The 16,597-nt window shown below is 35.0% G+C and overlaps 2 protein-coding genes and 1 long non-coding RNA gene across 3 annotated transcripts; all 3 read right to left on the minus strand.

Moving 5' to 3' along the window:
- Positions 1–5,869: 5,869 nt before the first annotated feature.
- On the minus strand, positions 5,870–13,780 carry LOC149911306 (uncharacterized). The gene is made up of 4 exons (XM_090118181.1): positions 13,706–13,780; positions 10,210–10,374; positions 7,700–7,927; positions 5,870–6,040 (listed from the first exon to the last, which is right to left on the minus strand). The coding sequence occupies exons 1-4, from the start codon at positions 13,778–13,780 to the stop codon at positions 5,870–5,872; spliced, it is 639 nt and encodes a 212-aa protein (XP_089974307.1).
- Positions 10,440–12,045, minus strand: LOC149911307 (uncharacterized). The gene is made up of 2 exons (XR_016458061.1): positions 11,598–12,045; positions 10,440–11,007 (listed from the first exon to the last, which is right to left on the minus strand). It is a non-coding gene; the product is annotated as an uncharacterized LOC149911307 (long non-coding RNA).
- Positions 13,781–15,184: 1,404 nt separating the features above from the next.
- On the minus strand, positions 15,185–15,949 carry LOC149911308 (uncharacterized). The gene is made up of 2 exons (XM_090119316.1): positions 15,794–15,949; positions 15,185–15,355 (listed from the first exon to the last, which is right to left on the minus strand). The coding sequence occupies exons 1-2, from the start codon at positions 15,947–15,949 to the stop codon at positions 15,185–15,187; spliced, it is 327 nt and encodes a 108-aa protein (XP_089975442.1).
- Between the last annotated feature and the right edge of the window lie 648 nt (positions 15,950–16,597).

Consider the following 16,597-nt stretch of genomic DNA (forward strand, 5'->3'; position numbering starts at 1 on the left):
TCTTACGGATATTAAGCTTTGGTTAGGTACCTTCCAGGTCAAAGCCAGGGTGGGGCAAGCGCTCCACCCTGCCCCACCGTGGCTACGCAAATGCGGGCGGGTGGCAAAGTTGGGCGGGTTGCTTGTTAGGGTCGTACCACACCCCGGACACTCCATACAAAATGATCGTTTTGACAGTCACACTGTAGAGACTGCAAATGTGTGTGTTAACGCTTTATGGTTGGCATATTTGTGACTAGCGTAAAAAAAAATTCGCGTTTTTCTGATGAAAGACATCCGTAAACAGCACAATATCTAACCATTTTCTACGAAAAACGATAATCACAAATCCAAAATAATAAAATTACTTTAAGTCAATTTGATTAATGTTGTCAATCTTCGTTGCGTATCGTCCTTGCAGAAAAATATGGCCCATTTTATGTCTGATCGCGCGGGGGTGAGGTAAGTTTAATTTTGGCGGGAGGCGGAGAGTGTCCGTTCTGTAGCGTTTAGCTACTACATATTATGTATTCTGTGGTCGTACACAAAGAGTTTTAAGAATTCATCTATGTATTTGAAAAAAAAAATCATTTGAAATTTTATAAATATTTTTTACGGACTCGGCATATGCAAAACTATAACCTCCAGTGAGCTTAGAATACCAATGGTGGGACACGCTGAATCAAAGTTAATTGATTTTTTTTTATTTTTTACAATTATTCCTCTAAATATCTGTGCTATAAGATGTTGCTTCCTCAGGTTGCTTCGTACCAAATTTCATTCAAAATCGAAAAATTAAACAATACGAGTTACCTATTCGATATACATATCATACCTAAGTCATAACAATTTTTTGATCCTTTAATCTTTTAACCTAAGCATTAAGCTGATATATTACAATGTCTTATCTCACATATGATATTTAGATAGTTTCTACATATAAAATCCGTGATATTTAAAGGATTGCAATGATTACTAACACTAGTATTATAAATATCATCTGCTGATAATTGATCTTCGTATTCAGTTACAATTTAGATAGAATTATACTATTTGTCTTGGGCGTGATTGAAAACATGAACTCAGCAGGAATTTGAACACGATCATAGGCGTCACTATAATTCTGCTGATATAAACATATAATTTACACGATCAGCATTATCTGTTTACAGTTTGTACTGAGTCTTTTTACCTCAAATAATATATTATATACTAGATTTCCGCCCGCGGCTTCGCCCGCGTTTTCAAAGGAAAACCCGCATAGTTCCCGTTCCCGTGGGATTTCCGGGATAAAACCTATCCAATGTGTTATTCCAAGTTACCCTCTATATGTGTGCTAAATTTCATTGTAATCGGTTCTGTAGTTTTTACGTGAAAGAGTAACAAACATCCATACATCCATACATCCATACATCCATACATCCATACATCCATACATCCATACTTACAAACTTTCGCCTTAAATTATATGTATTATATATCTATCCTCTACCTTACGTGGCCTGGAAGAAATCGCTTGTTACCTTTTGTACTTTACCTCGCATCCATACAAATTTATTATATACTAGCTGCTCCGCGCGCTTTCACCCCCGTGGCTCCACTCCTGTTGCCTGTAGCGTGATGAAATATAGCCTATAACCTTCCTCGATAAATGGGCTATCTAACACCGAAAGAATTTTTCAAATCGGACCAGTAGTTCTCGGGAACTGTTTGAACGCACTAATCTCGGGATTAGTGCGTTCAAACAAACAAACAAACTCTTCAGCTTTATAATATTAGTATAGAAGTATAGATAGGTACTGTACATTGTAAATTGTAATGTTAAATGGTGTGGTACAATAAATAGTTAAATAAATACATCATTAACTGTACGTGAAATGAAATTATTTTCATGATATTAAGTATGAAACTTTTCCATTTCATATTACCCGGTAACAGAAAGACATGTAGACCAAAAAGAATTACATTACATATTATTAGACTAGCGGTCAGCGATCATGGCTGCCCATAAGTCACTTTTTCGAGAAAGGTTTTTGTATATACTTAATTTAAAGTATTTTTAAAGATTTAACTTTTAAGCATACAAAGAGACATAGGAACGGTAAAAGCGCCTTTGTTTTTTTGTTTGTACATACTATAGTATGTACCTAGTGATTATGTTGGTATCGAATAATTAGTAAACAACTTTCAGCGAAAGAATTATATTTATTTGAGCACATAATTATCACATATTATAACTGGGCGTTACGAGTATAGTAGTATAAGTATAGTATGAAGTACGAATAAATAACGAAGTAGCTTGTAATTTTATGTCTCGCCATCTTGCGATCCTTGTAAAGAACTAATAAATACGTTATAGTCACAAGTCTTCAAGCTGAATTTCAGTGCTGATTACAGTTAGTCGAATGCTCTGTAGATGGCAGCAGCGTTGGTTACACTGAAATGTTACAATTGTAATATTTATAGTAAATTTCGGAAGATGGCGTTAATCATAACTAGTACATAAAACAAAGTCGCTTTCTCTGTCCCTACGTCCCCATTTAAAACTACGCAATGGATTTTGATGCCGTTGTTTTAAGAATTTATTAGGTTTTAACACGTAAAGTGGCGCAAAGCTAGTCCTACTTCTTACTAATATCACAGACTTATAATATAATATACTTTAGGACACATATTTAGGGTAACTTGGATTAACACATTTGGTTGGTTTTATCACGGAAATTACATAGCAACGGGAAGTAAGTGGGTTTTTCTTTGAAAACGGGGGTGACGCCGAGCTGAAAGCTAGTACTATAATATAAATAAACCAACAAAAAGAGTTAGATGACCATCACAATAATAATAGATAGATAAAGAAACATTTTTGAGTATTTAAATATTAAACCTCAAACTTTTAATTTACAGTCGATGGCACAGCAACATATTTTTGTTGAAATAAAATACTTTTTAAAGATAAAGTATAGCATAGGATAAAGTATACCATAGCTCACTTATATTATATTACGAACTATTGAATCGTAAACAATGAACTATTGTTAACTATTTAAAATAATAATTTAAAAAATAATTTGGAAAATCCAAAAGTGCACGCCTCATAATTTTTTTTTAATAAATATTTATTAATTATTATTTTTGTTTATTTAATAACAATTAAACCACATCGAATCAGACCCTGAAAAATGAAAGGGTTCTATTCCTGAGCATAAGCGTAAGAGAAAAAAAAAGACTCGATTAGTAAAGTATTTCGGTCGCTATCGTGTTAACAAGAATAAAACCGGCCAAGTGCGAGTCGGGCTCGCGCACAAAGGGTTCCGTAGCAGCAAATATAATAAATTACAGTTAAATCAACCTATCTCAAAAACTATAAGAGATACTTTGATCAAACCAAAAATCGTTGAAAGAGTTAATTAGCATGCATCACCTCTATTTTTTTTAGAATTTTATACCCCGTAGTTATAAAAATAGAGGGGGGGGGACATACTTTTTACGACTTTGAGAGCTGATATCTCAAAAACCGTTCACTTTAAGAAAAATGTTTTTTAGAAAACTTTATATCATTTTAAAAGACCTTTCCATTGATACCCCACACGGGTATGTACATCGAAAAAAAAAATTTCATCCCTCAGTTACATGTATGGGGGGCCCCACCCCCAATTCTTTTTTTTACTATTTAGTGTCATATTTTTGTAGCGGTTCATACAACACATATTCCCATCAAATTTCATCACTGTAGTACTTATAGTTTCCGAGTAAATCGGCTGTGACAGACGGACAGACGGACAGACGGACAGACGGACATGACGAAACTATAAGGGTTCCGTTTTTGCCATTTTGGCTACGGAACCCTAAAAAGGATCCGCACATACAGACACACGGACGTCCAAGACAGAACTTTTTTAAACTGTTTTTTAACTAGTTTAAATAACAAAAATGACATCAAAAATATCATGAACGTTAAAAATAGTGTTTTTTCTTAATATGTGTGTGTATGTATTATCTTACAAGTGCAATGTATGATACATAAAGACATTTTAAGTTTGAAAAATCAGATGTTTTGCGCGAAGTGACAGTAGTACCCACCTCAACGCTTCGCTTATGAGGCGTGCAATATATTCATGAGTTTTCAATCTATAGTGGTTTAAAGTTAACTCAAAAATGGAGCATTTTCGGAAATTTTCTAAAAAATCTTAGAGAAAGTGTAAGAAATGTTATATTCGTGATCTACTCAATAAGCTCTTTCATTTGATACCCCACACGGCATGTTTTTGAAATTTTTATTTTTTTCTTTGTATGCCATATTTAATTACCGGGGTGGGGTGAGGGGGACCACAAAACTGGTTGGCAACATCTGTCTATAGGATGTCTGGGATCTATACAATATATATCAGAAGTCAGATTTATCATTTAGGTCCGCTATTTTTGCAAACGAAACTCCACTGAGTCTGGTCTAACTACCATTTTAAAAACCTATTCTAATTGCCCGTATTTGAGATTACGTGACATTTTTATCCAAGCATTGAAAAATCGGCCCGACTATTAATTTATCTATCAGTTAAAATGACAATGTATGAAAATACAGGTCAAAAACTACAGGGATATTTTAAGCAAGTAGGTAGTCTAGTAATGTTACAAATAATGAGAAAGTTTCTCTGTCTGTTTGTCTGTCTGTCTCTTCTTCACGCCTCAACTACTCAAAGGATTTGTATATGAAATTTGGTACAATATATTGAGAAAGAACATAGGATAGGATTTATCCCGGAAATCCCACGGAAACGGGAACAATGCGGGTGTATCTTTAAATATGCGGGCGAAGCCGCGGTCGGAAAGCAAGTGATGTTATAAGTTATAACATGATTGTTCCTACATAATTTATATCAGATAGGTACATATACCTGTTGTTATTCAGTGTCTCTTTAAATTTGTTCTCACTGAGCCATGTAATTTATTCTGGGAATTAAGTTCATATGTTGTTTGTTTAAGGGATTAAAATATGCGACCTTTGAGACGCCTGTTTTGGTTTGGTTCGGTTGATTAATTCTGTGTGATTTATATTAGTATACTAGCCGCTCCGCGCGGTTTCACCCCCGTGGCTCCTCTCCTGTTGGTCGTAGCACTCGTAGCTTGATGGTAGATATATATTATAGCCTATAATAGCCTTCCTCGATAAACACTGAAAGAATTTTTCAAATCGGACCAGTAGTTCCCGAGATTAGCGCGTTCAAACAAACAAACAAACAAACTCTTCAGCTTTATAATATTAGTATAGATTAAAAACATTGATTAAATATAGTAGGTTATACATTACAATAATTTCTTCCTTTTTATGAATCTCGATAATACGATATTGTTAGACGATACTTCTAAAAGATTATCTTGTTATAACTTATAATAATATCCTACTTAATAAAGCCGAAAGTTTGTACATAATAATGAACGAAAATGTTTATTTTTCACGATAAATATCTGATCGGATCTTTATGAAATTTGGTACAGAGATAGGCTATAGTTTGGAATTTGGATAAATTTACAGACTAGGTACATTTCAAGCAATTTATAATAATTTATTAATTTTAAAAATTAAACAGTAAATATCAAAGCTTTATAAATAATTAATCCACTCATGAACATAAATTGTAATTTTAGTAGCTGTTACCTTTTGCCCAGGTTGCCTGGAAGAGATCACTTCTAAGTGATAAGGCCGCCTAATAAACTATACTGTTTTTTGTTTATGTAGACATTAGCAATAAGTTTCCCATGTTTAGTTTTATTAAAGAGTAATAAAAAAATAAGTTGTTATTTCTATTTTTTTATTTAAAACCAACCTTCTCGCATTGAATAAAACAAGCGGTAAAACAAAATTTCGCTTTTTATTGCGTTTAAGTCACAAAAACTAGAAGCAACATTTGGGCGAGCGCCTGCCCTTTCGTTTCTTCGGTACCACGCCCCGACAAGTCCTACATGGCGCGCAGCAGGCCAGATCTTGGTCCTCGCATTGGATCTGCTTGCAGGAGTGCGTCGCTGGCTGCGCTTTAGCTGGTGCCCGGGGTGTGACCAGCTCTACCTGTGTTTTGTAATTTTACGTTTGGTCAAACTCAAACTGAAACGTTTTTTTATTCAATTAGACTTCTTTTAGAAGCACTTTTGAATCGTCATAACTCATAAGACGTCATAACATACCTATAGTTTTACCATTTACCACCGAGGATCCTGTCTAGAAGATCCTCACAATATGATGATGACAAGTAGGTAATAAATAAAAGCATATATCTGTTTCTTTTATTTAATCAGGTTGTAATGGTTATCTAATGAATTACGCATTTGAAAAGAAAATCAAATCCGAAATAACTTCGACAAAAATATCTCTAATGGATGACAGTATTTGTGTTGACTACCCACCCGTTATATGGGAAAAAGCGTAGGAAATTTACCCTATTTAAAGATTCTGTTCAATTAGATTACTTAGAAAGGTTAAATAAAAATTTACTTGTAAAATATATTAATTAAAGGTGGAAAATTTTAACTCAATGTAGGTGGCTGAAATTTTCCATCTTGAAAGTAATTTATGTAACCTTCACGAGAATATGAGCGAATGAATATATTATTTAAGGACAACGGACAAAGGACAACGGTTCATAATAAGTTATATGTGGTTATACGTATTGAAAGAGTGCGGACTAGGGTTGCTTATGTATGTGTAAAAATATCTGGAATTGTTTTTGTTTCGGATGAAACATACATATTGTATCATTGTTACCTCACTAGTAAATTAATTTATTACCTACTTAACTGATCTCTTTAACCGACTTCAAAAAAAAGGATGTTATCAATTCGGCCGGTATATTTTTTTTATGTATGTACACCAATTACTCCGGGGTTTTTGAACCGATTTATGTGATTATTTTTTTGTTTGATGCGGAATGGTGTCGAATTGGTCCCATAAATTCCAATTTTGTTCGGATAGGCCCGCTAGTTATTTTATGAACATTTTTGTCTGTACTCGATGACTTAGAAATCTAGCAAGTAACTTTGATTCACTTCCCGGTAACCGATTGAGCTGAAATTATGTATACGTATGTCAATTGGATATCGATGCAACATTATCATGACATAGAGCTGGGGCCTTAGACAAAGTAACAATTAAAAAACGATAACGAAGTTAGAAAAGGAAAAATGTATGGGATTGACATTAGATAGACCACGTGATCTAGCGCGGCGTATGTCAATCCCATACATTTTTGCCTTTTCTAACTTCGTTATCGTTTTTTAATTGTTACTTTGTCTAAGGCCCCTGATTTGACGATGGGATCGGAAGGTGGCTATAGGAACTCCGTAATATATTGACTCAACTTTATCGAGTTTGGGCTCGTTTGACTCGTGTTGAAAAAGTCACTAAAAAGTATGAAATAAAAATAACTACATTAAAAAAAAATGTATGCGTGTACTAGAGTACACACGTAAGAAGTGAAACTTCTTTATGACCTTAAAAATGTCACGAGTATGGCGTAACGCAAAAATGTCACGCGTACGGCGTAACGCAAAAATGTCACGCGTACGGCGTAACGCAAAAATGTTACACTAAATTTTTGTCCAACCCCGATAAAGAAGTTTCACTTCAACAACCGACTTCAAAACTTCGTGTCGCTTGCGGCAGCTCTGGCCAGATTGGCCCTTGGCCCTTGCCAATGGCCCTCGCCTGTTTTTAATACCAAATTCCAAGTACCTCAATATTCCCCGTGCGATTCGGCTCATCAGTTTGCTTGCCAATCTTCAGAATAAACACATCTTTATCTGGGTGCAACACTTTTTGCGCCTGCACGCCTTTAGGAGCGTCTTGAGGCGTCACATTGCATACGTTGCAGAGGTTACCATGGGCCTCCGCTTTACTGTACACCACTTCGGAGTTCAGAGCGGTCCTGTTGGTCATTGCTTCGCATATGTCATCGGGAATCTAGGGAAATATTTATATTGTTACCTACTAGCTGTCCCGGCAGACATAAATAAAATATATTTATCTATACTAATATTATAAAGAGGAAGGTTTGTATGTATGTATGGTTTTCACGCATAAACTTCTGGACCGATTTTGATGAAATTTGGCACAGATAATCTTTAGATCCTGAGAAAGAACATAGACTACCTTTTATTGCGAAATATGTACCACGGGCGAAGCCGGGGCGGACCGCTAGTCATTAATAAAAACGTGTTAGAGCGTATACACACTATGCGGGTAGCCGCATTGCGGGTAGCCGTCCGGCTGACCGCAATCACAATTATGTACGTAATATTCATTTCTATGCGCACTGTGCGGTCTGCGGTAGCCGCATCGCAGTGCGCATAGAAATGAATATTACATGCATAATTGTGATTGCGGTCAGCCGGACGGCTACCCGCAATGCGGCTACCCGCATAGTGCGTATACGCTCTTATAGTCGAGCCAACGTTTAACGTCTATCAATTTTATTTTCGAATACCTCTACATCGATTAAAGTGTATGCCAATTGTTTGGCGAATTGTGTGGACTAATTTTTAAATGATGTGATCTTCTGTACCTATTACCAAAATTCTAACAAATAAATAATTTAAATTTGAAAACGTTGTTCTGCCCATGGACGTATAAAAAAAGACGGACGCCGTATTACGAACAAACAACGTGAAGCCACCATAGTAAGCTAGCGATCGTGCAAAGACAATAAACACGCACACACTCTCACCATAGTAAGCTAGTCGGCCGCCATTACGTCGTGAACTACCGACTGATTAACTGCGTCACTGTTTCACAAAAATATTTAAAATGCCGTCTTGCGTGGTTAAATGGTGTCGCAACAGTACAATTTTAAATAACAAAACAAAAGGCATTACATTCCACAGGGAAGCAAGTTATTTCTTTTATGTTTTAATGACAAAATTATTACGGCAAAATTTATAGAAAAAAATACAGGAGGCTCCGCCATTGTCATCAGGACAGCTGTTGCCATGGCAACATGGCACACACACATGGATGTTTCGCCGCCATTACTAGGCTTCACTCAATGTTTAGGCGATATACCGTCCCTCTTTTTTTATACGTCCATGGTTCTGCCTTACTCTTATCTCTATTAGGGGCATGAAAAATAGATGATAAGTACCTGATTCTCAGATCTAACAATAGGCACATAAAATTTCATGAGAATCGGTCCAGTCCTTATGGAGGAGTATGGTAACTAACATTGTGAGACGAGAATTTTATACATATAAAGAAACAAAAATGAAATATCTTTAAATTCTTTGAAACATGGATCTTCTAGTATCATGTAGGCTGTATAACCCAGTAAGTAAATAAATTATTCCGAAATTACTCACGACTCAATAGACCTAAGTACATAATTTAAAAATAGATGAATGAAACTGTTATGAATGGTTACTTACATCAAAATTATCTTCCCACATGATTTGATTTATTTGGTTGGAAATATCAGGCCAAATCACGGTTCATTAGTTTTATGTATTTATTTTCAATATAATATGTAAGTATATAGCGATATAATAGTTCATATAATCTTATATGTATTTCTAAATAAAATCTCAGCTAAGCATAATAGCATTTTATGCCAGTTATTAGACTATCTATGTGAAAACTGAAAAGCTATATTTTAAAATTATAACCCATTGAGCCCCGAACGGCCCGATCGGGCCACGCCCACGACACAATAGATTTTCTATTGTGTCTGTGATTCCGGGGCCTGATGGAATAAACAACATACCTACGCTTGTGTATAAAAATACAAGCAAAATTACTTTCCTTAAATGGATAAATATTCAAGGATGATGAACATTGTACAAAGCTTCTAAATTATTGATTAAATAATCCATTCATGGAATTAAAAATAACAACGAATCACTTTCGTCTTGTTAAAGCTAAGAATATCTTCTTGGAAAAGGTTGTTTTGTTTTACCTGCCATATATTTTTGGCGTTCTCTAATTATAGTAAAAAATTATATCAAAAGCTATTTATTTTCTACGTTTTTCAGTTTTGCTAATTATTTTATAGGGCTTTACACCTACATACCTATGCCATTTTTATATTAATTCTGATTTTTCGAAAACCACCCTGTGTGCGTAGTGGTATAGGTACATACCTAGTGTACTATTATTAATTTCTAATTAGAGTCGAGTCTTGTTCCGAATTTCAATATTATATGAACAATCTACAATACTGGGCAGTCCGCACTATTGGACAAGTCCACTGTTACCTGGAAATTAAGCCTATTGCCCCCAGCGCCCCCCTCCCCCGGGAGACCACACGTCTCCGAACAAACAGACGCATCGTCTTCGCACGTACACTGGTTTTGCAATTTCAATTGAGATGCCGTCAGCTTTGGTGGTTTCGATGTGCTCTTGGGTACACGAATTTTTACCTTAAATTTATAGGGATTAGATTTAAAATGGAAAAACGCCCTTAAATTAAGACACCCACAACAATTGTCCGTATTTAAGCAAAAAGGAACCACCCAGCAAAAACGCACTTCTGAGATATCAAAGGATTTACAAAAACATTTGCAGCTCTGTTAGATGCAGTAAAATTAAAATTTATTTTATTTAAATTCATTGATAAATTACTTATTTAAGTATGTGTATATAAATTTGCTCTGAATATTCTTAAACTTTCTAGATAATTAAGAAAATGTGCATGTGGTTCCTTTTAACATTTATCAATTGATAGGTTTTCTCTTATACAAAAAGGAACCACATCCCAGGGATTTAATGATATAAATGAAACTATGTATTTATAATATCGTAATTAAAGCTTTAATTAATAAAATATATAAAATAATACTTATATAGGACGTTTATTCGACGTTATCATCAAATTTTATTTCGAAATCCACCGTGTCTAGTCCATCTATGTGGTCTTCTATTTCATTATCACTAATGACACGGTTATAAAAACTGTGCATCTTGTGGAATGAGATGTAATATGGACTGAATATCGCTAGAAGGTGAAAAAAGCTTCTCCAGAGGCAGCGACGTATAAGGTTCTTCGTTATCTTCTGTAATAAATAGAAAAAAGCTTTAAATCAAAATAATAAAGCGTGGCTTTTATACGTAGGTAGGTATATGGCGACAGCAAAATATTATTAGTTCTTATAAAGCCGTGTCCCTACTAGACGACTAAGTATGTTGTATGTACATGCGCCATGTAAATAAAACTGGCTAAGTGCGAGTCGGACTCGCGCAACGAAGAGTTCCGTACCATTATCTATAAAACGCCAAAAAAATCACGGCTTATTGTATGGGAGCTTCTTAAATATTTATTAAGCTATTGCATAGCTTCTATCGCGGGCCTTGAGCGCGGGGACCGAATCGAGAAATTCCGTTACGAAAAAACCTCACGCTCTCCACTCCGACGGGCTCGGAGGTGTGGCTTGAAGGCATGCTATGCAATATCGACTCGCCGCGCCTTCGTGAACAACGACATTGTCGTTAAAATACGTAAATCCACAGAAGATTCCTCTTGTACTTACTTAATGAACTATCTTCTTAAAATCACACCACAATCGGGAATGAATCAAAAGTGGATAAAGCGTACCTGCATCTCAGATTCAATAAGTACTTAAATGCATTAAATAAAACTACTTACCCGTTGTATCTTCATTATTATCTTCGGTGTTCGTCTCCAATGCTTTTCTTACCAATTGCTTGCTTATTTATTTATTACTAAACATTTTCACATTTAATTTTAAAGGTAATTAACAAAAACAATAGAACTTACTTCGCGGAGGAAAAAAACACCGTCACGTATTCGAACTACTTCGCTGAATGTCACCTATATTGACAGATGTTAGACGTTTTACTTAAAAAATTGGAGTTTTGCACTTAAGTAATGAAATACGTTGTTTAAAGATGAGAAGCATTGTAACAAGTCAAGGCATTTGGTTCCATATAGCGATGATGGGTTTCAGAATTTTTAACAATATTTATTTATGCATAATAGAACCGAATGCTTGTGGTTTTATTTTGCAATAAAAAATTACAATTAAATTATGTATTTATTTTACGCATAACCATACCACAGAAACCTGGTTCCATTTTGTGTATTAAAAATAATTGTTATTAATAGAAATATGTGTAATGTATAATGGTACCAAGTAGGTGTGGATCTGTTTTGTATAAAATGACATGATAGTAATATCGTTTATTTGTTTGAACAAAGCAGTCCCGTGGTGCTGTGGTTCGGTTTTGCTTAATATGGTATTATTCGTTGTTGCTGGTGGTTCCTTTCTGCTTTTAGTATACCTTGTTTCCAACGTAAAAATCATGTGGTTCTTGTTTGTATAAGAATTTAGACCACTTTTGAATGAGTATTCTTCAATAAAAGTAAAAAACGAAATTTGTCGAGTGGTTCCATTTTGCATAAATACGGACAATTGCTATGCCAAAAACAGCCAAAGATTGTTATTTGGCCTTAACCATCTAATAAAGCTCTTATTAGCGCTCAAAGCTTACTTTGTAAACACCCACGCTTTTGCAATTGAGTCGTATTGCAGTGTAAAGTGATTTTCAAGGGCTGAAAAGCCCCGAGGACATCGAGAAACTAATTGCATTACAGACAACATTAAAGCACTCTATCGGAAAAGGCATTAGTCAGGATGCGTTCGTAAACCCATGTTCATGCATCTAAGCGTAGCGGATAGCATGTAGTAAAGCTTTTAACGGATTTTAAACGTGATGAACTCATTATTATCCCGACGCTTCACACACTTCGCGAAATTTCTAAATGTATATACAATAATCGCGTAAAATCAAACACTAAAAAATATTGTGTTTCTTTTGTCATCATCGGTTTTGTAAATGCCTGGTTTGCAGTAATACAATAATAATACATACCTACATATCTTTGAGTGAGGTTATGCGATTGAAAGCTAAAAATAAAAGAATGGAAATCGTCTTCAAATCCATTCTTTGTATCATGAAATATCAAGCCTCGAATATAATATTATTATATGCTTACATAGTTGTGTACCTAATATGAAAATTGTTAACTATCATAGTTGTATTATAAAGCTGAAGAGTGTGTTTGTTTGGTTGTATGAATACCTATTCTAATTTCAAGATCGTTCAATTATTTTCCACTATAAGCTTTATCACATATTACATACCTACGCTACGCTACGACTGATATCAGAAGAACAAAAATAGTTGCAAAAATATTGCTTTTTTGTGAAAAGGAAGTAAGTAGTCTGTGTCCTCTAGTTTACAATAGAAATAAATCATTAAAGCTTAGAGGATGTCTTAATGAATCTGTCGCTGTTCAGTACTCTAGACATCCTAGGGATTCAGTTACACTGATCTGATATCCGGTGGGGTATGGGCTAGGGCACGAGATAACAACGTTCTATTATTATTTTTAAATAAAATAATACATTGAAAAATATATATACGGAAAGATATACGGTCGAATTGAGAACCTCCTCCTTATTTGAAATCCGTTAAAAACGTAACATGACGAGAGAAGAGTTTAGACCACATAAATTAGTTTTAGTTGCTCGTTATTATAGGTATATGATATATCACGTATATGTATCAGCACAGACTAGTATCAGTTATAACCTTAGTTATAATGTAGGTAGTCCTTATCGAGACTCAAAAGCACCTGTCTCACCAATTGCCTCACGGGATCTTTGCTAACCAGTCATCTCTCATTTAATTTTCATATCAGCGAGAATAAAAATTTCACTTTATACATACCTCATTACCATTAAATATTGCACCGATTTCTTCATAAGGTTTGCGCGTTGTAGGCCCACCTCCAGATTTTCCCATTGTAGTAAATTATAAATAATTCATTAACTTGAAATTTTGATTTGAAAGAATAAATTTAGCGAGTGTACAATGGCAATATTTTTGCTAGAAGATTGACACGTTTGATTAGTCGGTGGCGCGTGGTGTTGAAAGAGGTTCTATTACATGCCGAGAGGATTTATATTTTCGTGTATATTTCCATAGGTAACTAGCGGTCCGCCCTGGCTACGCCCGAGGTACATGTTTACGTTCACATAGTGTTCACGTACCTCAAGGAAAATAATAATTAAAAAAAATAACGAAATCGGTTCAGCCCACAGAACATATAAAATGTTCTGCGGTTCAGCCATTCTCGAGTTTTACGCTAAGCAAAACATTTGGCGATTATGTTTTTTCACATAGATGGTAACGCCTGCAGCCTCCCGCTATGTCCTCTTATATCTGGACCAAAAGCTTATAAATCGAGGAAACGTGTATGGGTTGTGGTACAAACGTCGAGCGGGCGTTTTAAATAAAAGTGTCTTATGTATCACGCATGTTTAGAATACATAAAAATTACGTGATTATGGGACTATAATAATTTATTACGAATAATATGGTGGAAATTAAGATATGGGATAGATTTCTGTCCTCCTTGATTTTGTTCGTGGTGCCCTCTCTAGTAATAATAATACCTCAATGGTTACTTATGATGTTAGCTATCTTGTCCTGCGAGGTTGCTGGTGTTTTACAAGTAACCCTGTATATAAATTATGCATTTTCCGTCCATTCTCAAGGATCAGTCTATCCTTCTAAACAGATTTTGCTAATTTTGATACAGATCGCAAATCGGAAGGCAAAATTGAATTTTTTGTAATAAAGGTAAATGTGCATATTGTTATGATATGCAGCTGTAGACAACGACTGTAGATATATCATATTTTCTTTTAATAGTTATAGACAAATAAATAACATTATAATTGATCATTAGGAGTAAGATGGCTGGCCAATTTTGCTCATTAAATACTTATACAGACTTATACGGAAGGAAAAATAAATAACAAGCAACGAAAAATATATTTTCCCTTCATATTTCATATAATATTATGAAGGTGACACGAAGTTCGCCGGGTCGTCTAGTCACAAATATATTTTTGGGCATGGAAAATTACTGATATTCAATCAATAAAAATTTCCATAGTAACTATTTCGTATTATTTTGATAAAGCTAATTGAGTTCAAGTTGTGTAGGTGGTAATAATCCCATGTTTATAAATCATTAGCAAAAATATCTAAGAAAATAATGAAGAAAATCCTTATTTTTGCGTAGGCAGGAGTAAACAATATTGAAAAAATACACGCCATGAAATAGTTTATTATTATAATTGGCAGTTTGTTATGACTACGGCAATTATTTTGAGTTAAGCTGGGGTGCCCGTCTATGCCCTATTTCTTTTTCTTTTTAGGTTTAACACAGCAGCATGGTGGAGGGTCTGGCTCGCACTGCGTTTCCCTCGTGTCGATGCGGCAGAGAGGCTTCTTCTCAGGTCCCTTTGGTGTCACCAGTTCTAACTCCATTTTCACGCGACGGTCACCATTCGGCCCCACTTTCGCCACCTTTAAATGCTGGCAGATTAGTATTCTGACTGATATGAAAAAAACGGCAATTCACGTTTAAATGCGTAATAGAATTTTGGTATCAATGATACCTTGGTTCGTTTATTTTAATAAATTCTTGTTAAGCCTTTAGACAATGGACAGTGATTGCCTAAGTGAATAAGTGATTCTGAGAATCAATATAAAATTTAAATTTAGATTTAGGTGGTTAGGCTGCTTAGAATTATAATTATCTCCATTAACCACAAATCATGACCCAGGCGGGAGGCTAGAATTAGGTAATAGGTGAATTCGAAAGGAAAATACAAAGCTATAATATAAAATGTGTAATGTGTATGAGCGCTGTATGAAGAATATCATAACATATAAACTCAGTTTATGGAAATACACAAACGTTGGATTGCCATGGCCAATTAATTCACGAATCAAGGCACTTACTTTAAGTACGAACACATCTTTTTTAGGATGCAGTACAGCTTGAGCGGCTCCAGGCCCAGGAACATTCGATGGCACCAAGTTACAAAGCCAGGGACACGGTCCAGATTTCGTCTCAGCCTTTGGTTTACCCGTTACCTGCGTTCCCTTAGTTCCCATTATAAGACTATCAAATTTTGAATGCCTGAAATGCTTGTTGTTAATTAATTTTGTACGATCGCTTGCGTTGTTTCATCTTGACATATCGCCAAATGGAACTTTGTTTTTTTTTATTTGTCAACGATGGCTTTGAAATTTGAGTAGTTAGATATGCTTGCTACTCATGATCAGATTTGTTGGCTCAGATTCTTCGACGGAATTAATTATAATTAGGTAGGTTATGTCAGGTTAATATGGATCCACAAAAAAAAAAATATCTGAATTTCTTCTTTCTTCTCATTTCCCTGGACGCGCCCCGTATAATATTATGTGTCCATGTAACCTTCGCACAAACCTTCGTGTGGATAGTATTAACAGATAATATAATATCTATTAGTTCAAAATAAAGTGTTAAATAAATAAGTAAATAATATGCAAAGCCTTTGATTCTAATTTGTTTGCTTCTCTTTATTTTAAGATATTTAAGTAGATACAGTAATTATCGGCCTCCTTGATATACATAGTAGTTAAATCTTAAATGCGTGGTCGTAAATCCGAGCAGTCTTTAGTTTCGATTCCTGATAGAGACAAAAAAAAATACTGGCAGGAGTCAGGACACAGAAGGACAAACCTACTTGTCCATAAACTAGCAGTCTGCTTCTTCAGCTT

This window comes from Colias eurytheme, chromosome 1, assembly GCF_061535395.1.
Source record: "Colias eurytheme isolate Ceu_HAF_F1 chromosome 1, ilColEury1 Martin Lab GWU primary, whole genome shotgun sequence".
Classification (NCBI taxonomy): Eukaryota; Metazoa; Arthropoda; class Insecta; order Lepidoptera; family Pieridae; genus Colias; species Colias eurytheme.

Coding starts and splice junctions, on each gene's coding strand:
- LOC149911306 (XM_090118181.1), bottom strand. CDS start 13,780: ATGGGAAAATCTGGAGGTGGGCCTACAACGCGCAAACCTTATGAAGAA. Junction 10,375..13,705: donor CAATATTTAATGGTAATGAG/GTATGTATAAAG, acceptor TATAAATTTAAG/GTAAAAATTCGTGTACCCAA. Junction 7,928..10,209: donor GCAATAGGCTTAATTTCCAG/GTAACAGTGGAC, acceptor ATATTTCCCTAG/ATTCCCGATGACATATGCGA.
- LOC149911308 (XM_090119316.1), bottom strand. CDS start 15,949: ATGGGAACTAAGGGAACGCAGGTAACGGGTAAACCAAAGGCTGAGACG. Junction 15,356..15,793: donor AAGATGTGTTCGTACTTAAA/GTAAGTGCCTTG, acceptor CAGCATTTAAAG/GTGGCGAAAGTGGGGCCGAA.